Source organism: Biomphalaria glabrata, chromosome 14 (genome assembly GCF_947242115.1).
Source record: "Biomphalaria glabrata chromosome 14, xgBioGlab47.1, whole genome shotgun sequence".
Lineage (NCBI taxonomy): Eukaryota > Metazoa > Mollusca > Gastropoda > Planorbidae > Biomphalaria > Biomphalaria glabrata.
Genome location: NC_074724.1, coordinates 24,810,301 through 24,835,124, shown reverse-complemented (window position 1 = coordinate 24,835,124; position 24,824 = coordinate 24,810,301). Strand labels below are relative to the sequence as shown.

The 24,824-nt window shown below is 31.2% G+C and overlaps 1 protein-coding gene across 8 annotated transcripts in view; it reads left to right on the top strand.

Annotated features, from left to right (window-relative positions):
• Positions 1-24,824, top strand: part of LOC106055189 (neural cell adhesion molecule 1-like) — a 128,970-nt gene that overhangs the window by 90,553 nt on the left and 13,593 nt on the right. Inside the window, exons 6-17 of one of the 8 annotated variants that reach the window (XM_056010091.1) lie at positions 1,394-1,512; positions 2,659-2,824; positions 3,516-3,661; positions 5,101-5,278; positions 5,934-6,175; positions 6,750-6,861; positions 8,594-8,755; positions 10,581-10,840; positions 11,323-11,539; positions 13,851-13,871; positions 14,475-14,597; positions 19,254-24,268. In XM_056010091.1, the coding sequence (XP_055866066.1) occupies positions 1,394-1,512; positions 2,659-2,824; positions 3,516-3,661; positions 5,101-5,278; positions 5,934-6,175; positions 6,750-6,861; positions 8,594-8,755; positions 10,581-10,840; positions 11,323-11,539; positions 13,851-13,871; positions 14,475-14,597; positions 19,254-19,342 (1,835 nt within the window). In that variant the 3' untranslated portion in view covers positions 19,343-24,268. Of the gene's footprint in view, positions 1-1,393; positions 1,513-2,658; positions 2,825-3,515; positions 3,662-5,100; positions 5,279-5,933; positions 6,176-6,749; positions 6,862-8,593; positions 8,756-10,580; positions 10,841-11,322; positions 11,540-13,850; positions 13,872-14,474; positions 14,598-19,253; positions 24,269-24,824 lie in introns of those variants that run through there. The other 7 variants (XM_056010086.1, XM_056010092.1, XM_056010093.1 and 4 more) reach the window with 7 other exon arrangements.

Sequence of the window (24,824 nt, the reverse complement as noted above, 5' to 3'; positions counted from 1 at the left end):
GTCACCACCATTGAAAATTTATCAGAAAAAAAACAAAAACTTGCAACATTAAGTTCCATTAAGAAAATAATTACACTGTACATGATCTATTTCAAATAAAAGTGATTCATTTCTATTTACATAATGTTTGCCTGAATAAAAAACAACTTCCATGCTTTAACTTTGGTGTTTAAAACAATCCATATGGATGTGCAGCACCTAACGACAAGTCTAATCCCATCATTGTAGTCATGGCCAGAAATGTATAAATTTCATAGTTAAGAGACTGGTTTCCATTTTGTAAATATGGATGTCCTGCGTGCTGGAGTGTTTATTTTTATTATGTAGTCTGCATAACTGTTTATTACATTATCAAGATTATCAACAATTGCGGAATCTAGTAGAGTAAAAAAACAGTCAAGTTCAGTTGACTCAGAATTGAGTAAGCTCATATTGACACCTGTATATACTACATTGGCTGAAGTAGATCTAGATTTACTATTTTACTGGAAGGAATAAATCTAAAATTGCTTTCTGTTTTAGTACCCATCTCTGCATTTTTCAAACTTGATGAAACAGGCCTAGATATCGATGTCTAGTTTTAGGAGGGGGCGTTGCAGGTTCATCAGCTGATGAACTATCAGATTCAGGTCTAGAATCTAGATCTAACACTGACTCTAGAACATCAGTATAACTATGATCAGATCAAACAAAATCAGTCATCTGAATCAAGTTCTTTTACTTGTTGATCTGAATATAATTTAGATCTACAAATTTTAGTTGATCGACCTCTAGATGGGTCAAGCTCCATTTCCATTTTAACACACACACAAAAAGACCACTTTCAAAACGCTCTATAATATTAAAACCATGTTGAAGGAAGTAAACATTGAACTCTTCTGCAAGCAGAAATCACTTAGATTTAGAATATAAAAGATTTAGAATATAAGCATTTAAAATTATTAACTAAGAATAGGAACGAAACAAAGATGTTTAACTGCACCGACGCCAATATCGTCGCTTAATCGGCTTTTACTAAAAAAAAATCGACCCTATTATCGTCGCTTAGGAGTGAAAGAGTTAAACATTGCATTCTGGGTAATACAAACAATTCAGAAAGAAAGAAAGAATTGTTTTTCTGAGGGAAAGGACCCATGAGCACACTGTAGTGCAGAGAGAGAGAGTTAATTTAATTTCTCCTTGAAAACCCCCCCCCCCCTTTTTATTTTTTTCCCAATTATTTTTACATATATATTTTTTTAAATTTTTTTTTTATTTAGACACTTCTTTCAAATATTTTATGTCATTAAAATTTAAATCTCAATTTTAGTTTGGATTAAAAACAAAAAAATTTCTGTTAAATATTTTTTTCTGCATAAGATATTAATTTCTTACAACTTTTCTTCTTATTCAGAACCACCGGTGATCAGCTTGCTTCCAACGTTTGATCCACCAAACCCTAAAGTTGGTGACACTGTTGTAATCAAATGCTTAGCTGATGGTCGACCTAATCCTGAATACACTTTCTTCAAAGTATGATTTTATTGTTATTTCCTAGCTGTTCCTTAGTTATAAGTCAAGTTCCCCTTTCAGACCTTGCAATCTATTATAGGGATGATGTTAAGTATTCTTTTTTTTTTTTTTCCAACGGTTAATGAGAAGATGTGGCACAACGTCCAACTGCCTTTACTTTCTCCAACTTTAGTCAGGTACTCATTAGAGCTGGGGTACTCATTAGAGCTGGGTGGACTCAGGTGACCTAAAAATCCTGAAATTCGAAATCCAAGGTTTTAATGAGATTTGAACCCAGGACCTCTGGGTTCAGATGCCAAACGCTTAACCACTCAGCCACCTCACCCCTACTATGAAATAATCTTTATTTTTTAACCTCCCTACCCTCACCAAAAAAAAGTCATGTATTAAAAAAAAGCCTGTATGATATATTGATTATTTGTAATACTTTTGGATAAATGCACCTTATCTATTCGGTTACAAGCATTCCTTAAAAAAATTCTTACATCCTACACAGGTGTTAATCTAAACTATTATATTCTAGAGGAGAGAGATAACAGTAGAAAAAAACAAGATTTAAACCATTAAGAGAGGCCTTGCAGCAGAAGATTTAAATGGAAGCGGAATTTTGAAATCACAAAACCATAATTTACATTGAAAGACATACCAGTATTTCCTGTACCATGATACACATACATTCAATAATTTTGTTTCGAGTCATTTGAGCTTAAAAATTGTGGCCCAAAAAAGCTGTAATAATAGAATAATTGTAAAAAATTGTGACAAAAAAATATATTAAATTTATTTAAAACTAGAAAAAGAAATAAAATGTAATGTCAATTATTTTGTGTAGAATATGTCTATTAGAAGTCTAGTAAAATAGTGTTGTTGATAATGTATTTCAGTCGTGCATGTTAATTAGAGACTTAAACTTATTCCTATAAGTGCATGTTAATTAGAGGCTTAAACTTATTCCTATAAGTGCATGTTAATTAGAGGCTTAAACTTATTCCTAGAAGTGCATGTTAATTAGAGACTTAAACTTATTCCTATAAGTGCATGTTAATTAGAGACTTAAACTTATTCCTAGAAGTGCATGTTAATTAGAGGCTTAAACTTATTCCTAGAAGTGCATGTTAATTAGTCTTAAACTTATTCCCATAACAGAGTGATCGAGATAAGGGAGAGGTGCCAGTCAGTGAAGACAAAGTGAATAAAGCCAATGGAATCCTAACACTAACCGATGTCCAAAGAGAAGATGAGGCCACCTACAGGTGTGTGGCCAGCAATAAAGGTGGAAGTGACACAAAGTCCAACACTCTGGATGTTCTAAGTAAGAAATTCTGGAAATATATTTTAATTTAGGGTTTGCTTTTACTTATTTATTTTTATTTTTTTTTTGATAATTAAAACATTTAACAATTAGTTTACATTTTTTTTTTAGGATTTCACATGAACCTTTTTGTTTGATATATACTTGTATAATCTAGTAAATTTAGAAAATAGAAAAATGGTTCAGTTCTTTATAATAATACATAAGATTGTTGTATAATTATTCTACCAAAACTTAATAAATTTAATATAGATTGAAGACACCAAACAGCTTTAATATCATGAAGCAACACTATATTTTGTTAAAAAAAACAACAATTCAATTTATTTAAAAGTATTCAAACTTTTCAGTAATTTAGGTCTGTATGAGCAGCAGGAATAATGTAAAGACATAAAATGAGACTTATTTAGTAGGCGTAGATAGGAATTTGCTATCATTTGCGCAATATTTAATGTAAAAAACAATTTTGAACACTCATTTGGGGGCCCCTATGGGGGTGGGGGATTTTCAATTTCTCCCACACCCTAGCTATGCCACTGGACTTATTCAACAGCCTGTGCTGTTATTTTATTCTCAACTAATGAATCTAATTGAAAGTTTTAAAGATAGCTTGGGTTGCAATAAGGGATACAACTCCAATAATAGAAAATCAAAACAATTGCCTACATTTTGTTTTTCTTTCCATTTTCAGTCCCTCCAGTTATTACTGACATAAATGATGTCCCAAATGCCTTTGAGAATACTGAAGCCAAGTTAAAATGTGTCGCTGAGGGTGATCCCATGCCAGACATAGAATGGAAGAAGTTGGAACCTCTTTCAACTGGCTCTCAGGCCAAGGTGAGATTGCTTTCCCAGTGAGTTTATTACAAGTGCATGTCTCATGGTCTTCTAAAGATCAACGATTGAAGCTCTATAAAACATTTTAGTCAGATTGATGCCAACTCTTCAGCATTACTCTTCAGTTAGTAGCAGGAAAGAGCTTTGCATGAGTCCTAATGACCAATGTGGCTTTAGAGCTGGTAGAAGTACATCTGACATAATCATGCAACAAAGGGAGCAGCACCTGGACCTATGCCCTGCTTTTGTGGATCTTACTTAGGCTTTTGACACAGGGAGTCATGATAGTTTATGGAGGATTTTGTCCAAGATGCCTTCCAAGATTCCTATCTATAAGGAAGCAGCTTCATGTTGGACTAAAAAAGCCAAATTAGACACAATGGCGACCTGATCACTTCCCCACAGAAAATGGCGAAATGAAATGTTAGCTATCTGTGACTGCATGAAGGCATCTACAATACTTTCCGCTAAGACAGCAGTGTGTTCAACCTTTAGCGCCTACTGTCCCATACTAAAACAAAAGAGATGGTCACCACAGAGCTTTTCCATGTTGATTGCGCCCTACTTGCTCACACTGAACACAAGCTTCATCTTGCCATTAACCAATTTGTGTAAGCTGCTGCTTCTTTTAGTTTAACAATTATTCTAAAAATAAAAAAAATAAAGAATTCGTGTTTCAGAAATCACCCAATAAAATCTTCACAGCTTCAAATATCACTGTGAATGAACACCTCCTCAATGGGGTAGACCAGTTTACATATCATCTGGGAAGCACAGTATCCAATGATGCATCCCTTTCAAGAGAAGTTTAAACTGTTTGGCTTAGGTAAGCAACTCTTTTGGACACCTCCAATCAGAGTGTGGTGGAATAAACTGCTCTGCCTGTCTACAAAAATATATATCTTCCAGTAGTTCTCTCAACACTTCTATATGGATCTGAGACATGGGTATTATTCAGAAAGCAAATAAAACTTCTTGAACACTTTCATCAAAGGTGTCTGTGCTTCATCATGGGCATACAATGGCAAGACTACACTACAAAGGATGTTGTTGAGAATGCTGCTATGGACAGTGTAGATGGATGTCAAAGGTAGCTGAAAGATGGTCGGCATAACAGAGGTGCCCCCTGAAAATGCTTTAGAGACCAGCTTATGTGTCAGTTTGCTTTGACTGACATAAAAGAGAGCACCTGGCAGCAGGTGTCTTCCAAACAAGACAGATGGAGATTTATTACATTGACTGTGGGGTGCACATTTGAGATCAAAATGAAATCTACTGCCAAGGACAGACATAGATGTTGGAAAGAAACCACCCACAGAAAATGGTTATGTCTGCGCTGGATGTTGCAAAATGTCAAAATGGCTGACAAATTTTTTCACTTACATTTTGCTCTTTCACTGGCTGTTGGTTCTTATTTTGGCTTTCGTTTTATTTTACAGGACATTCAACCTCAAGAAATTAAAGGAGATATGGACAACTTGCCTAATGCCATAATCAAGACACAGTCCAAAACTTTGTTGTTTTCAAAAGTAGTCCCTGAAAATGCTGGCACTTATCAGTGCACAGCTTTTAACAGTGTAGGATCAGTCTCTAAAACTGCCAAATTAGGAGTACAGTGTAAGTTTACTGTGTTATATATTTGTATTATATTATAAAATTCCAATTTAATGTATATTTTCCAGTTTTAATGTTTCTTTTTCTACTATAATAGATTTCTTATTTCTGTATGTAGACCTACATAGAAAGTTTATAAAGCATAGCAAGTACATAAACAAAAACATAGACTTTTAACATACCTTTTTATTTTGTTAGTAATAGACAGGAGGTGCTTTCAAAACCAGCTCAGTCTACTAAGTTTTTTTAACACAAGATCTTACATTCTTTTTTGTTATTTTGCTGATTTTCTTTAAAATAAATGTTTTAAAATATAAGCATTTTTTTTAGGCCTCAATAATTTTGTTTATTAACAGTGCAAGGTGTGTGAGAAAATTTGAAATTGCTGTTAGTTCCATGGTCCTAATGCTGACCACATGACACTCTTGTCAATTATTGCCAAGAGATGAAGTTTACACCATTTACCCCATAGAACACTAGGCCTCAAAGAAAAATGATTAATTTGTTGATTTCATTATTTATTTATTTTCGATTGTAATTCTGTATGTTTAAATTATAATTTGTTTTAAAATGTCATTTTGAGAAGTTCCTGTGCTGAAAAGCTCAGTTAAAAAAACAAAACAATAACCACCCTATGATAAACTTTTTTGTTCAACAGACAAACCCCACTTTAACACTGATTTCAAACAGACAGAGTTCTGGGGTTGGGGTGGACACAGAGCTAATCTTACATGTCAGGCAAGTGCTAACAATAAGGCTGAATTGAGTTGGTTCAGACCTGACAGTGAATTTCCTGATGACAGATCAAAAGACAAGCCTATTACTTCTATTTACCCTTTTGAAGGCCCTCTGCCAAACACAGTCAACTCTGACTCATACCTTACTTCAAGTTCTTTGCTGGTAGGTATGAATATGTAATTTAATTTAATTTGAGCTATAAGTAGAGATAAAAAATACTATTTCATTGTTTAAATCCTGGCAGGCTATTTTGGTTAGCTTACTTGTTCCTTTTCTTAAGTGTATTTCAGTTTATCAGTTCCAATACCATTAGAGCATGGAATGGATTTCCTGAATCAGCATAGGATGTAGTCATATTTTCTATTGAAGTAACATCTGCAATGTATAAGTTCCCTCAATTCTTATCAGAGTGTGAAACTCTTCTATTTCTTGTTTAGACCAGCATTTGTTTTGCCTGCTCTGGAACAAACTTTTTTACTTGTATGATATATCTACATGATATTTAAATAATTGTTAACGCTATTTCTCCCTCATGCATTCTCCGATCAAGTCGATACTTTAAACAATTATTTATTGTATTTAACAAAATGTGAGTTATTTAAAAAAATACCCAATTAGTCAATTAATTATTGTTAATTATTTTGTTTCATATTGAAGCTTTGATTTTTCTTTAGAAAACGACTTTTTATGTTGTCATTCATTTTTGTTATTATTCCGACCTATCTCCTTCCTGTAGGTTAATATCGCAAACAATGATGCAACAAATGACTATTTGTATGGGGACTATCTGTGCAAAGCAACCAATTCACTTGGTGATAATGTCCTTAAGATTCAGTTGAGAAAAGCCTGTAAGTTAAGCATTATTTTTTATGGCATTAAATGTTTGAAACAAAAATTAGTTAACTTATTTTGTTCTTTTTGATGTCTTATAAAATAGCACCAACTTAATCTGAAAGAATTGATTAATTTTTGTGCTTCCCTATGCCTCAAGGCTGACTCCAAATTTTATAGCCTGGTTTCAAGGCAACAACTATGCTTTTAAATTGTCACTAAAAGCAGTTTTGGCTTGGTTAAGCCACATAAGACCTAATTAAGTCACATTAGACTTAGTTAAGCCACATTATCAGGGTAGGAGATTTTCATCAAAGGCTGTTTTAAATGCATGCCATTTGGAAATATTAAATTGACAGTTTAAGTTTACCAATATGGGCATTCCAGGCTATTACAACCTTAAAACTGATAGATGAAGTGTAGTCTATAAGAACAAATATTTCTGATGTTTTTTTATTGATTTTTTAAAAATTATTTTTATTGCCTATTCAGAGTTGATTTTACCCCCCACAACTCTTGATTTACTCATTGTAAACTGCTCTCACCCTCCTTTTTCCAGACTTCATTTTATTATTAAATTTGTTAGGGAAAAACAAAGATGATTAGTGATTTTTTATATTTTTTTTTTACTATGGGTTAGGGTAATCTACAAGATAAAGAGACCAGTAAAAAATTGTCTTTTTTTATAGATAGTGTTCTAGAACACAGAAAAGTTTAAAATTGGCAAACTGTCATAGACACACATTTGGGGTGGGGGCTCAGTCATTAAGAGACACAGTTAATAGGGCCCAGTCATTAAGACACACACAGTTGAGAGGGCCAGGCCATGAAGAGGACACACAGTTGAGGGGGGCCTTGTCATTTAGAGGACATTTTTGAGCATAATAGTATTAATATACCAAACCTATCTATCAAACCTTTTTATTTTATTTTTGGTATTTCCCCAAAAGGCTGCAGTCTACATATAAAGCATTTAAACAATATTGCAAATTTCATGTCATTTTCACTTCCTTTTAGATGCAGTCTAAATAAAAAACAAAACCAATCCTAATAACATTGATAAGATAAATCTAGCCTTTTTCTTTTTTTCGAGAGAGATTGAGAGATCAAGTAATAGTACTTTGTAACACTAAAAAAAAATGTAAATCCTAATAGCATTATAAAGATAAATCTATATCTTTAGTCATTTTGCAACATTCAAAAGGTGTGAGATAAATAATTACAAAATTAATAAAACCAAATTGATATTTCTTTTTATTTAGAGAACAAAATAAATGTAGAAATGTGAATGTGGCATTCAATTGGGGCCTTTGGAAAATGCATTTTTTTTTCTTTAGGCCTGAAACTGATGGTATGAAGAAATATATTCAGTGTCTAATACTGTACATTGCTTGCATTAATATTAAAGTTAAAGAAAAAAAAATTTAAAAATTAAACTAACCAAAAAGGGGTAGAGGTTCATGGCCGAAATACAATCTAGATTGAACTGAGAAGCCCAAGACAAGTCATAGAAAGGCTAACTTTTTATTTGTGGCCTGGTGGGAAAGTGGAAAGTCTAGTAGGAACAATTTAACGGATGTAGACTTTATATACTGTTAGTATATACACATATAAATCATATGCATTGATCCCCTTGATAAATCAAAATTAATACACAAGTATCAAGTTGTATTCATTGAAAATGATTGCTTAAAATTTTCCTTTAGAAATGAATTTCAAAAATGTTCTTTGATCAATTGTTTCCATCAGCTCCCCCAAACCAGCCCATTGTGAAGATTGTTGATACATTTTCCACCTCGGTCAAATTAGGAGTGACTACAGTGGAACAACAAGCTGGAGTGGAAGTGACAGAGTACCACTACGCTTTGAAACAAAATGGCCAGGCACAATCTGAAGATGTTGTTAAAGCCAGTAAGTGACTCTGGGCATCAAACCGTGTTGTAGTGTTCCTTGATCAGCCTGCTACTCACAAGAATCCTTTTTTTTTTTTTAAACCAATCTTTTTGATTAACATGTTTGTCTTTACTTCAAGTGATTTGAAATGTTGGAAGTTTATTCAGAAATAAAGATAAAATGGGATGATGGTGAGTAGGGCTCAAACCCAGGACCATCATGATGACACTCTAAAGTGCATACCACATGACCAGGCAGCTGTCCTTTATAATTTTTTTTTTTTTTTACATATCAACTCACTGTTTCTGTTTGGTCAAAAGTTTGTACACATCATTTCTCCTACACCAAAACTCAGATCAAGCTGAAATTTTGCACAATTATTTCTTTACCTGACAACTCAAGGGTCAATGCAATAATTAACCAATTAGTAATTTAACTATTGGTAATTAATTATTTGGTTTGGTATTTCAAACAAGGGAAAGAAATCATACTTGACTGAAGTGGTGGTATAAGCTGAATGAGTCCCCTTTATAGGTCGTCATCTGAGGCTTAGTGAACACAAACATGAAATAGGTCAATAGATAACTCTACAATCTTTCCTGTTCATAAGCTCTTCACTAGCAGAGTGGTTACTATTTTGGCAATGCTTGAAAAAAAAAAGCCATTTATGGGATCAGAGCTTCTATGGGTCCCAATTATCTCATTGACCATTAGGAAGGATTTCTTCTAACAGAAAGGTGTGGACTGCAAGCTCTTCATTGCAAGTCTTGCCTCAAGTTTTCAAAATTGCAGTGAACATTACTATGATTGGTTTGTGCCAAATATGTAGAGTGCAATTCTTTGGTCCTTGGCATGCTTATAAACCGTGTAACTGCCAAAATCATGAGAGGACCACCAGTCTATTGTTCGTTTTAATGTGGTATTCTTGTGGAATGACAGGTGGACATTTTGGACTGTACTGGCCTCTCTCATCCCCGCCTTGGAACTCTACAGAAGTAACCTGAAGGGGCTGGGTTTGCTACTCAACTGCTTCCACTTACATATGTTTCTACTGAGGCGCCTTGTTGAAGCCTTGGTGAACTGGAATTCTTGAGACCTCAAGTCTAGACATTAATTGTATAGTTGGCCTGTCTATACTAGATATTGCTATTGGGTTAAATCTATGGTTGCTCTGTTTATACTGGAGTACATTTTAATGTGTTTTTATGGCTTTTCTTTAGGCCATAAATAGTTTAGTTTGCTGGGTTATTTTGTAACACAATTATATTTGTTCTTTTTTCCTTTTTTTTTTTCAAATAAAAGACTATATTACTTTTTTTTTTTATGGGCAAAATTATATCAACCTTGTAAGTGAAATTGATTGCTCATTGTTCCACCAGTCTACATACTTGTGAGTTTTAATACTTGTGAGTTTTAATACTTGTGAGTTTTAATACTTGTGAGTTTTAATATACTTGACTTTCATTCAGATATGTTCAAACATCTAATAATAATTTAGCATCTTTAACTCTTTCTCTCCATAACTATTTTTTCCATGTTTCGACGGATTTCTTCATTTTGCTTAATAACATTTCACTAATCTGTTATGATTAAGCTTCAATAGATTTGTCGTTTGTAATCAGAAAATGTTTTATTTGGTATAGAATTAAAGGGGATGCATACTCTTTTTATAGAACACAAAATAACGTTTTTAAAATTAAACATTAATTTAATTTGATGAGGTCAAATCAACGATGGTATCGTCAATTAGGAGAGAAAGAGTTAAGTTTTACACATATTTAATTTCTTTACATTTAAAATAATTTGTTATATAACTAAAGAAAATTCTTAATGATCATTATAGATTCTGGTGGTGAGACTCAATTCTCTGTGACAAATCTCCAGCCTGGTACATCTTATACTATTGATGTCCAAGCCAAAAGTCCTGTAGGTCTAGGAAGTGCTAAGTCCATTATTGTGAAAACCCCTGATGTGAGCAGGCCGGAGAAACTGACCATTGAATCACCACCACTGGGAGAAAGCTCAAATTCTTACACTGTTCGGTGGGCTACACCAGTTGATGGTGGTTCAGTTATTACAAAATATATTATTAAATACAGAAAAGTAAGTTGTTTTTTTTCTTATCTAGTTGCCACTGTATTTGCTTGTGTGAAAATGTGTGCATTTTAAAAGCTAATGTTAATTTAATTGATTATGGCCAAACTAGATATAAAACCAACTAGCCCAAAAATTGTGAGACTGTTCTGTTGTAGTTTTTTTTAGGCTTTTGTGGAACAAGTTTTTCCTCTGAAACTGGAAAGACAAAGAAAAATTAGTATTTTATTCTTAATAACTAAAAATCAGGTGCTCAAAAAAAGTTTGAATGTATTTCACTTATCTGCAAAAACAAAAATATATATATATATATATATATATATATATATATATATATATATATATATATATATATACTATAATCAGTGATTTTTAAAAACTGCCTTAAGACCTGTCATTGCCAAGATGTTTGACTGTGTTGTCTTTCTTCATTTTGTCTTTTTTTTTCTTCTAAGTACTTAGTACAAATGTTAACTTTAATTTTTTTCCAGTGTGAAATCACTGAAATGACAACTGACCCAAAGAAATGGACAGTGAAGCAGTACCTGGCCAATGAAAACAGTGTCATTGAAAGTACACAGTCATCTACCCAAGAAGTTACCATTCCTAATCTTGACAGTGATTCTTACTACGATATCAGAGTGACTGCAGTCAATGACAAAGGAGAATCAGATCCTGAGTCAAAAATTATAAAGACAAGCAGTCAAAGTAAGTAAACACTTGGTTTTTTAATTTTTTTAATTCCTTAGAAACTTGATATCAGTGGCATTGGTTTTATGTTAATTGAAACTTATAAGGTATGTTAGCATACACACACACACATACATATGCATTTTATATATATATATATACTCTAAACATGAGGATATATTTGTTTACACATCAAAAGAAAAATAACACAGTTCTTCCCTAGTACTATTACAGCATGGAATGGGTTGCCTGAGGCAGCCAGGAAAACAAAAGACTTGGCAGAGTTTAAGTCATTGATTAACATGCATGACTAGACTGACCTAGGGATACACCTAGGATGTAATCATCTTCTTTTTTGAAGTAATGTCTGTATTTTAGAAGATGAGAAGATAAGTTATTATTACACTATTTAAAATATGTGATGAGATTAGATATTCAAACTTAAATGGCTAGGGATTAGTCTTTTAAGATTTTTTGTAACCATAGCAACACACATTTGAATATGAAAGAAAGTCTAGCCCCAGAATGGTCTCTAAATTGTATATGTTATAAACATAATAAGTCTTTTCTGTTGGCAATATTACATTGTAGGTGTATACAAATCTTGACAGTAGGTAATAATGCATTGTAGGTGTATACAAATCTTGACTGTAGGCAATATTACATTGTAGGTGTATACAAATCTTGACTGTAGGCAATATTACATTGTAGTTGTTATATGAAATTATAAGTTTTGACTGTAGGCAGTAATACATTGTTTGTGTTATAAACATCATTACTCTTGACTGTAGGTAATAGGCCTAATGCATTGTAGGTGTTTAAAATCATAAGCCTGGACTGTAGGCAAATAAAACATTGTAGGTATCTAAACATATTAAGTCTTGACTATAATTGGAATAAACAAAAAATGGAATTAAAATTATATGCTAGACTATTGTAGTCATTTTCCAAAACTGAAAATTTTGAACATAATATAGAGAAAGAAAGTAAGAAAAGCTTGGTGGTTGATAAGTAGCTAAATCAAGGGTAAGGAAAGTTCAAAAAGAGGTTCTAGCCTACAATAAATCCAACTTTTTAAAAACAAAATACATTTATATAACATTTAAATTGTATACAGAGACATTTCTGTTGACATTATTCATTAGGTGAGGTGTAAACTAAAGTTCAAGGTATAATTGTTTTAAGTTCTAGTATCACATTCAAGTCAGGAACAAGCAAGTCACTTGATGTCATTTCCACCTTACAATGTGACTGTAGGCTTAAGCATAATGGACTGTTCTAACATTCAGTTTCATTTTGTAATAAAGTGCCAAGTGCAATTTGTGGTCATGTACTGTGGTGTTGGTTTCTTAAAAAAAAAAAGCAACATTTTTAAAACATCAGCATATTTAGTTAATGAAACAAAATGGAAATAAACTAACTTCAAAACTTCAAAAGAAATTATAAAAAAAAAACTAAACGTTAAAGAAATGCCAGTGACCTAGTAGCTTAAAATGTTCTCACAATCACTGTAGTGTCTATGTACTAAAGGACACTTTGATGCTAATATTTCAAACAATTAAAGAACTTGTTTGTAAATGGAAAGAATTTTAACCAAAATGTGTGTAACCTTCATAAATTAGTTTTCAGCTCTTTTTTTTTGTGTAGTCTTTTACTCCTGTGGATTAGGAGCAGTACTACACAAGTGTTCTAAGAAACATGACTACATTTTAGTTTGGATTTCATTCCATGCCATTCTGATGTATACATTGATTGTTAGTTCACCTTCACACTCTGTTGATAATAAATTAAAATATCGCTATCGATAAATGAATCATACAGTGTCTATGTCTTAACTGGCCTAACATATATGACAGTAGTTCTACTATTAAAAACTAGGCTAGTTAAAGAAACAACATTTAAATTTATTTATTTATTATTAGTATCAAATTTATATGATTGAAAAAATTGATCTTTAACTATTCTTATCTACCAAAAAATATTGGCCTTGTCAAAAAACTAGTTAAGCAAATATTTAGACCCTATATGCAATACTAATACAGTAGAATCAGTTAAATTAGGCCAGCCAGTTATTGGTTATTAGAATCAAAACAGTCAGTTCCAATGTGGTCTGATTAGCCCGATTTGACTGTATATCTGACTTTTTTTTTTCAAGAATTTTTAATCTTGTGTGTGTGTGTTCTTATTAATCCTGCTACTACATTAAGCTTCTGCTTTAACTTCTAATTGGCATTAATTTTACTGAGTCACTAACCCATATAATTTTAAAAAACAACAACAGAGCAACCCACATCAATAAATAATGATGAACATGTTAATATTTTTAAAGCCAAAATGTCATCTGGTGCTGGTAAGATGAGCTACTTTGAAATTGTTATTTTTTGTTTGTTAGTGTTTCTATACCAGTAACTTTCTCTTAATAATTGGCAAATTGTGTTGATGCTAAGTCACTAAAGACACTCTTTAAAAATAGAAAGACTGATTTTTTTGTAAAGTCAGTCATTTATTCATTTGTAACTTCACTGAGCAAATAGCAGCCGGTATTTCTTCCATTTGTTTTATATATATATTTATATGCATTGAAGTTGTGCTGCATATATTGTAGTTCACAAAATTTCATTTGAGTAACATTGAGAAGGTATTAAGATTTAACATAGTCATTTAAATTTTAAAATGGGATCATATTGACTTTAAAATATCTTTATTCTAAAATAACTAATTTTCAAAGAAATGAAACTGTAATTGTTTAATAATATTATGTCAGATACTCATCGTTATATGACGAAAATCAAAGGTTATTTGTTGATAGTCTTTTTGGTAGATGTAGTCTTTTTTTTTTTTATGTGAAAGCTAAAGTGGACAGGAGCATACGATGCTGCCACAACTGACCTATATAATTTATTTTTTGTTTACCTCTCCTTCCACCTTGATTGTTTGGTTCCAACCATCGAAGGCATTGTTGAGGACCAGGATGGAGATGATAATAAAACGGAGATAGTTGATGTTGGTGGCAGTGTAAATATAAGTAATGTCACCGATGGTGAGACTTTAAGTGAAACATCGGTTGACAAGCCAGGTACTATATTCAGGACAAATTATGTACTTCTGCATCCGAGCTTTTCTACCGTCATTCATACAAGGAGCTTGTATTTGTTTCATTTTTTTTTTAGAACAAGAAAAAAAAAATCAAATAAAATAAAAGGTTTGCCTTAATCCAAAGTAAATTTAAATTAATGACTAAATAAATGCATGATTCATTAACCAGAGCTTTGTCTTATATATAAATATAAATATATAACTTACATCAAATATAACTTAAGTAGACAAAACATAAATCTAATATTAATTTTTTCTTGCTTTTTTTTTTTTTCTATTTAAATTTCATTTACACAAGTTGGCAAACCTTTTAAGTTTGTATATTTTGTTTCAGCATTGTCTTTGTCTTTTTTTTTTTTTTTAAGTTTAATGCCATGAGGAATGTCAAAAATCTTGACAAACAGAGCTTACAAAATCTTTATTTTTAGTTAAAATTTAAAAGTTCAGCTCTTGATATTTTAAACAAATTATTTGCTCTCATTTTATCTTCTTTTCTTTTCTTTTTTTTTTTATTTAAAAGGGAAAACTTTTTTGTTTTGTTTTTGTCATGCTTAAAAAAAGTTTTGGTTTTTATTTTCAAAACAATTTTTTCCTTCATTCAATTTTTCGGTTATGCTTTCTTGTTTCTGTGAATGATTTTGGGGAAAAGAAAATTTTCTGTCAGTTGTTCTCTTTCCTAGCGCTGCTATTCTTGATTTGATGCAGGCTTATTGTTTGATTACTATAGGTCTCAGACATTTTCATGTCAGTTTGCCTTCAAAATCTAGATTTAAAAGTCCTGTTGAGTAAGGTTTGTTTTTTTTTTACTTGAAAAATTTAAAGCTGTTTGTCCTCTCTGCTCTTTGAGGATTAAGTTGTCTTTATTTTGAATTCTGAAGGTTATTAATTCTTGACCACAAGTGGATTGACGGAATGGATGTTGCACATTTTATTCAACATTTCTGAGATGTTTTTTATTTGTTAAGATGAACACTTTTCATGTTACACTTATTAGCAATCTTTAGTTCTGTTCATTGCACAGCACCGCAGCAGAACAACTGTATCTTTTGGTTTTACTCTGAGCCCCAGTGCACATTCAGGCACAGTGCTTAGATGGAATATTTGGACATATCTGCGTTTTAGTGCACTGCCCTTTTGTGTGTCATGTTCTAACACATCATCACTGGTATCTGAGTGCACTTTGGCTGAGTTTCTTGCTCTACGTGATTGGTGCCATGTTCAGTGCTCATTTCTCTTCCATCAGCTACCTGTACTCCTCCCATCATGCTGCACTGTAAATCTTCATGGTTATCATTTTAGTTTTTATAGTCATTTATGCAACATAAGTATATACAACTAGGAAAAACACATTTTCATAGGTAAGGAAATTTTTATTCTCATATTATGCAACAAAAAAAAATTTGTTCGACATAAGTGAAAAATGTAAGAAACTTTTGGGCTTAAAGAAAGTCTAATTTCTGGGAGAGGGAACGGGAAGGCATCAAACTGCTTCAAACTCTATAGATGTGCATGAACTAGGCTTATGTGCAGACCCTTTGAACATCTGGCTTTTATATTGGGTTGTGTTTCACTTTCTGGATATGTGTCACATGTGTTTGTTTTGTTTTAGCTCGAAGTATTCATGGGATGAAAGTGTACAATGTGTGCTAGTCAGTAGTGTGCTGCCTTTGTAAGCCAGTTCTTTAACCAGATATTTTTTCTCCCTTAATTAACCTTTGGCTGCTACTTCATCTTTATAATCTCATGTACAGAGAAACATAGGAATATGCTGTGTTTTTTTTTTAATAATGTAAAAAGTTAAAAACAATCAGCAACAACAGAAAGCTACATATAACCTAGCTGCATAAAAGGTATTGAAGGAAGCCAGCTCTGTAGAAGATTTGTTCTTATCCAAGAGTGAAACCTAAACATCAACCAAGAATGTAGTACACACTTCAAGCCAAACATGGACACTTGAATCTCAAACCAGCATCACTCGCATTTAGAGTTATTTTAGGTTACATGCTCTTGTATAGTCTCAGTTTGTTAGATTTATTCACATTTTGTTTTAACATTGCTACATACTTTTAAGTTAATTCTTAGTTAGTTTTTTTCTTTTTTTTCATTTCTAAAGACTTTGTATAATTTTATGAGCGAATTTCCTTGTTGCTCTCTGTTCATTTATGAAGTCATTCCAATTTTTTTTTTAAATTTTAGGCTTTTTTTTTTTTTTCATTAAGGCTATATTTTATGAAACACAAAAACTGATTTGTAAAAGACAAAAATGTGTCTGTTAATTTCAAACTATAGTTTACACAAAATAAAGGAAAGAAAAAGACAACAGTTCTTAATAAATTATCACTATTTATCTTTTCTTTACAACCTTTCAAAACATATAAATGTTAAACATCAGTTATAATAATTTGTGTATATTTTCAGTAGTAAATATGATAGTATTTTATTAATTTTCTTTCCTACTCATCTGTAACTTTGTAGGTCTTTCTTTTTTAATTGCCATCTTCTTAGATACAAATTTATTTATGAACTGTAGACCTGTTTACTAACACATTGTTTCATCATTTGAATATTTTATTAATTAAATCAGTGGTCTTATAGCGGTAGATCTATGCTAAATAATGCTTTTATATTCAAACATAATAATTCTAATTGGGTTTCAAGGATCCTACTACAAATCTTGGGAAATAAATCATGTTCTTTCATTAATTTGCTTTTAAATTTAGGTAGCTTATTAAAACAATGCTTACTTTTTAAACTAATAAACCAATAGATCTTCTCAATTATAACAGTTTTTTTTAAACAGCAAAAAAAATGCTAAAATCTAAAAATAGTGTTTTTTTTTCACTATATATATATATGCATGCACACACACACACATATATATATATATATATTATTTATATACAAAATTTAATTAAATCAGCTTTGTATTATTAGGGTACACCCTTATTTTCCTATTTATTTCCTTTTGGCCTATTATAAATACAAAATATTGTAGATTTATATATACATCAGCTATAATAGTAAAAAGCTGTAATATATATATATATATGTTCTTATATTTTTAATCAATTAATGTTTACTTTAGTGGTATTCTTAGGTTGAGCCTAATTTTTTTTTAAGCCCAAACATCTTCCTAATAATGCCATGATCTGCCTAAACAAAAAAAAAAGTTTAAAAAAGATAGAAGCAATATTTTTTCAGTTAGGAGGGGGGGTGGTTATGTACAAGTGGAAGTAAATGCTAGGGCCTAAGCACTATTAATATATTCCCCCCATCCCCCCAAACTCTTTCCCAGAAAGACCAGAGTGAACACTTTCAGTTAGTGGTCTACCCTTTTTGTATATCCAGTTTAGTTCAGACCCATACTTGTACAGAACAATCTGCCTTTTTAAATTTTAGTTATTACCTAAACAAAAAGCACATCATAAAGTTCTACTAGAATTTTACTTAGATAAACAAACAATCTTTGCAGTTGTTTACTGAAAATGTATGTGTCTCAAAAATTGTTTTATTTCATAAAACCCTTTGCTAACATAGACTTCCTAACATAGGATCAGTTACCTGCAAGTCTTAATGTTTGAACAAAGTAAATAGGAAATAATTGTTGTACAGCCTTGTAAGTAATCCATTTTGCTGACTACACACTTTGAAAAATCACTGCAGCTAGTAGATCTATTGTGTTTTTGGTGAAACAATTGATTTAATATGCACTTTTTTTTAGTTTCAGTGTGTTCATGTTGCCATTAGTTGATGTATATTTATATAGAGCAGTGAGTTCTTTGTTACCTTATTTGTGCAACATAGGCAGCCATTTTGTGCTTTGTGCTGCAGACGTGTATTTTTCTCCTTCTTGGTGTCTCCACAGCATTGTTGTTATGTTTTGAGCGAACAGGTGAAGTGACTGGAAGCAGTACTGAACAAATCATCCTGGGATTAAACTTGCTAAATTGTTTTCCATTTCTGTTCCAGTTGGCACCACCAGAAGCTGATACATACTTACTTGTTTTGCCTCCCTTGCCTATTTTTGATGATTACTTCCCTTTCCTCTTGGATCATGTTTTGCATCATTCCAGCATGAACTAATTACGTCCCTTGCATATTTCAATCCTCAAATTTTTTTCCCCCCAACAATAAGTGCAGGTTTTTATATCTCTAGGTAAACTTGGCTAGAGGCAAAAACACCATTAACTCATAGTCTGACCAATCATTTATTTATTTAGCATTTACTATAAAACAAATATTATTAATAAAAAGATAAAAAAAGAGATTTTAAAAAATGCACTTTTTGTGGGTTAAAAAAAGTTCTTGCTGGTTATCTTACAACTGGTTATTTTATTACTTGAATGTTTGATAACAGATTCCCTTTAAAGAAATTATTTCTCTATGCTGCTGCTTCCTGTCTATCATTATAAACTTATCAGTCTACATAGATATCTATTAACACAATTTTTAAATGTGAAAAAAAAGTAATCTTTTCTTAAAATGTGACGAAAAAAAAATTGACAGTAAGAATCAATTGGCATTAATTTGTTTTAACACTTAAAAACAAACAGAACTACCTATTATCGATAATGAGACTTCTGTAACCTTCCATGGTGATATTCAACCAGAATTTTATTTCTATTTGCCATTTCAGCTGGTGCTGTCGAGAGTGAAGCAGCTTATTTGACTGTGGCCAACATCTTTCTTCTCCTGGTCATGGCATGCCTGTCAGCTCTCTGGTGACCTTGACCTTCTATTATCAACCTTGACATTTTTATGAATGAAGCAAGAACACTCCATCAAGCATCCTTTTTCTTTCTTTTTTTTTTTTTTTAAAGACACAGTTTGATCATATTTTATATATTTCAAAGAAAATGTAAAAAAAAATATTTCTAAAAAAAAAAAAAATTTAACAAACAACTTTAAAAATTATACCTACAAAAAAACAACAACTAATATCACAGTCTGTGTTTGCTGTATTTCAACAGTTGTGGCACTTTGTAACAATGCTGTGTTTTGATGATATTTATATACATATATGTCTATTGCTTCTAGTACATTTCCTTGCTGTGTTTTCACATTCTAATGAATCTGATATTTTTATCATCTTCAATATTTTTTGATCTGGGGGTGTACTCAATTTCAAATTTATAACAAGATTTGAAGTGTTTTTTTTCTGTTTCAATATGTAGCAGACTTTTCCATCAAACAATATAAATAATTTAAATCTACAGATATTGTTCTTTTTTTTTTAAAGTTTAATTTCAAAACAATTTCACAAACGATAACATCTTTTCAAGTTTTGTATCGTAAAAAAGTGCATTAAAAGTTAGACCAAGTTTTTCCTTTATTATCAACTGTGATGTTGCATTCAAAAGTATGTATGCCATACTGAAGCTCTGGTATGATTATGATGGATGTTTTTTTTTTCAGAAGATTTTTAGTTGTAAACATTTACCAAGTGAAATATTTATATTATGATTTAAGAACTCTGACACGTCCTTATATGTTGGGTTTAAGAAACTCCATTGATAAAATTTTTTTTTTCAATACAGAATAAGCAGAAAAAGCAGAAGAAGAAAAAATAGCTTGAAGTACAATTGTATTTAACTCTTTTTTGTTTTATTCAAATTCATTTTACATTAAAAATCATGGTAAACAAACAACTTTTGATCATTTGTTTAAAATTAGCTTTTTTTTTTGTGTAAAATGTACAAAATAACCTTATTTTAACAGTAGAATATTTATTTCAAACTTGAAGTCCCCCAGAATCTTTTTTTTATTACCAATGGATGTTTGAAAATATTTTGGAGTTCTTGTTTTGAAGTTAATTTATTGGCGAAGCTATTGTGGTTTGATGTTTGCTTTACTGTGCCAGGCGATTCTGAATGGAAGTGCAGATGTTTATCTTGTTGAAAGTTGCCAAATAGGATTTGAAACTAATGTATTATGTTTGTTTTTTTAAAGTCACTATGTTTGAACCTGTCACATAACTGAGTGTGTATACAATTTTGTTTCTTTGTTCAATGTACTTGAACCGGAACTCATTGTTAATGCTTTCTGTTGGACTAGTTACGCATTGGCTTTTACAAAATTTGTTGCTTTCTTTTGTATTTCCAACAAATTTTTATTATTTTTTTTATTTTATGTGTGTTTAATCCTCTAAACTTTTCCCCTAAGATGTTGGCTTACATCATGTGTTATATACACATATAGGTATAGATACATCAAAAGTTATACATATTTATATGTGTATATAAATATATCAAAGATTAATGTACTTAACTGGTAAATGTGCAATTGATTCATATTTTTTTGTGTGTGCATCATGAGATTGCGTAAAACATAATCATGTTATTCTTTATCCAAATGTTTTACATTTAATTACAATTTGATTCCTTGTAAATGGTACGCTGTATCAAATATGTTCCTAGATTGGTTTTGAGCATGCTTTTGATCTGAGTGGATTATAGACCTTTGATAAATAGACAAACTTCAAAATAAACTCCGGATAATATAATAATTGCAAGAAAGATGTTTATTATTTCAATTAGATTTAATTTCAAAGCAGTAAATTTTGTAGAAATTCACAGTGAAAGTAATAGCTTTTTTGAGCACAGAGAAATTTGAGAAATGCTTTGATGACATTTTTTAAAATTCAACTTCTTTAATTTTTAAGCATTAGGAAATGATTTTTTTTGTTCACTTAGCTGTGTAAATATTCTGAGTTGAGCTATACATAACATATATTTTTACTTGTTAGAATTCCAAGGTACCTATTCTTTGATTTTTTTCACTGCCATTTTTGAAAGCTTCTATGAAATAGTTGGAGGCTATCTCAGTTTCATCAGAAATGTAGCATCCAAAATTCAACTTAATTTAAAACTGTTAAAATATTTGTTAAAAAATATCCTTCTAAAGACATAACATTTCCATCTTTGAATATCATTTAGCAATCACAATTTAAACTCAAACGTGGTATAAATGAAAATTGAAGTATAATTAATTACATTATACATTGAAACTATTTTTTTTTATGTATCTTTTTATGCTCTTTAAAAAAAAAAAAGAACATTCTTTGCAATCAACACTTTTTCCTTTTAAAAAATATGGGCAGATAATTCAGCATATATGCACTGTGGCTAAAGATAGAAGAAATTGTCTGCACAAAATGTGTGTGCTTTGAGCATGCTGCATAGAACAGTATTACTTTGTTGGGTTTTTTTTTCTACCGCTGAATTTCAGACTTTCCCTATCATTGTATCATTTTTTTTAATGAAATATTTTTTCTAGGGTTATGTAAAAACAACAAAAAATGTAATTACTGTGAACAAGCTTTTGTTTGGAATGACAATGTATTGTATTACTTTAAATACTGGTAAAGAATTATATTTCTGTTATTAAAACAAACTGTTCATGTACCTCTATTTAGAACATTGAATGACTTCATTTGTTGACCAAAAACATTCTGTTTTGTTTTGTTTAAACAGGTCATTCTGTTTGTTTGCACCATCATTGTAAACATTATATCTTATTTCCTTTTAACATTTTCTGTAGGTTTAATTTTTTTTGTCCATTCATTTTTTTTTTTAAAGGCTTTCTTTGTTGAAATATAAATACAGTTTCTGGCAGCCCTGACTACTATTTTATTTTTATGCAGAAAGCAAATTAATGATTTGATTTTTATGAACTTTTTTTTTCATTTTGTGATCTTTTCAGTACCTTGAATAAAGCATTAAATTCTGAATATAAGGATTAGTACGGTATTTTACCTGACCATGCAATCCCATTTGCAACCAACATATTTTGCCACATCTTATACAGATGTACCTAGAATGAGATAAAATGATCACTATAGCATTTAAATATGCTGATCTTCTTAAACTTTTTTCTATGCTTTTAGTGGGGCATTATAAAAAGTGAATACACTTTCAAACTGCCTCTCCTTCTCTTAACTCGAATCCAAACTCCAACATAACTAAAAACAGTTACAGTAATTTTAATGGATTTTCCATGAGATACCATACTATATACATTTTTTTTACTGCAATCTAACATAGGTACAAGAATAATGCAATTTTATTTTTGACATAGTTTTCTTAAAAAAATGTCTGCTTTGATACTGTTACTGTCCTCCTCACCTAATTAGTGGCAGCACATCCAGTGTCTTTGGTTTCTAAACTGGTCTCTTATTATTTTTTTTAATAAGTTTTTTTTTAAGGTTTTAAGGTTTTTTTCTTTGTAAAATTTCAGTGATTCTGTATAATAGTTAATAGTCGTTTGGTACTTTATTTACATTTCATATTTTAAAGTTTCATTTTATTTCAAGAAAAGGTTTTAGACGGTTGTATAAAAAGACATATCCTTAGTTTGAAGTTTTCTTCAAAGTCTGTGAATAAATTGCTCCATGAAAATCTAGTAAATTAAAAAGCATGTATGTCAATTCCTAGTGTGGCAATAACATTCTAGTCAGGCAAGCTTAACCTAAGTATTGATGACAAGAACAAGAAGAAAAAAAGGGAGGGGGGTAAACAGTAAATTATAAAGGTATTAAAAAACTGGATCCTCATTTTGTTATTTCCTAAGAGCCTACAATGTGTCAGCTCATTCATCATTTACTTCCTATGCATCAGCAAATTTTAGATCTGCTTTTCAATCTCTTCTCTAAACTTGAACAACAATTTCTCTATCTTATCAACATTTTTTTTTGATTGCTTAGAAATATTTTTAGTTGTCTGTTAGCATATCTGTTTTCTGATTATTTTTTTTTTTAATAATTCAAATTGGACCAAATATTTGTACTTATTCATTGTATATCAGATGTGGACTTGACAAAATCTCTTTGAAGTCAACACATATTTAGTTAGTTGTCACCAGTTCAATTGTTATATCATTGTTTGCACATCAGTGTGTGTTCCTAGGTTCTAATGGATGTTTGAACATTTGATTTCATTGCTGTTCATCCAATTTGCTATTCATATTGAAAACAAAACTATTTTCATGCATAATTTGTGTTAACATTGTTTTTTTAGTTTTGTTGAGGCATCTCTCTAGCATCCCCATTAGATAGGATGTGACCATATCCAATACCTGTTCCCACATGTCTTTTGATGTCACTATTAAAATGGTAAATTTGTTTTCATATGACACTCTTTCCCATGCAGGGTGTCATAATGTCATGGCATCAATAACATCAGTGGAGATGACATCTATCATAGTTTGTTTTTCCTTACAACAAACTGTTACTCCAACGTAAGAGAATTCAATGTCAGTGTTGTTATCTCCCTTCCCCAATGTTTCAAAAGTAGGAAATATTTTTGTGGTTACTGTCCAAATATTTCCCACTCTCTCAGAAAGAAGTGTTCTGTTTTTTTTCACTGAATAGAAGTAGCATGTTTGACTGCAGTGACTCATTAGCATAATGTGTATTTTGCGAATCTGTTCACACCAAATTATGAAATGATTGTATCTGGAAGAAGTAAATATCAAACGAAAGTCACGTTACTGTATTCATGCTGTACAATGATGTATGTATTTAGGTGCTCATCAAATCATCAATGTGGACTCATTCTCCTAGCTATTGTTCAGTTTTTATTGGTGTTGCCATTTGTTTCTGTCTTATTTTTTTTTTTTTATTTAAGAAATAAAAAAAAATCTTAACAAAAAATACTAACAGTTTTATTGTGTGGTTTGGAATAATGTGAATGTGTGTGTCATTGTTTAGATAGTGAATTTAAGAATGGATGCATGGAGAAATAGGGAAAAGACAGTATGTGTGTGTGTGTGCTTTGGTAGGATAATGTTGATACTATGAAATTGTCTGGCCAAATTAAGAAATAAGCCTTTACGCAAAGCTAAATTTTTAAAAGTTTCAAAATCATTTAGAAACATTGAACATTCCTTAAGAGATGGTAAATTGCTCGGCTTCCAAACTGAGAGGGTCCCGGTTATGAATCTCTGTAGAATGGGTTTTCCAACTGAGTCTGGCCAACCCTAATGGGTACCTGACATTAGTTTGGGAAAGTTAAGGCAGCTGGTCATTGTGCTGGCCACATGACACTCTTGTTAACCCTTGGCCATAGAAACAAATGACCTTTACATCATCTGCCCTATAGATTGCAAGGTCTGAAAAGGTTTTTTTTTTAAATTTTAAGAAGTATCAACAAAATACATTAAAAACAATATTTTTTTAGAATAAATTGATGATTAAGACAATATTTATACA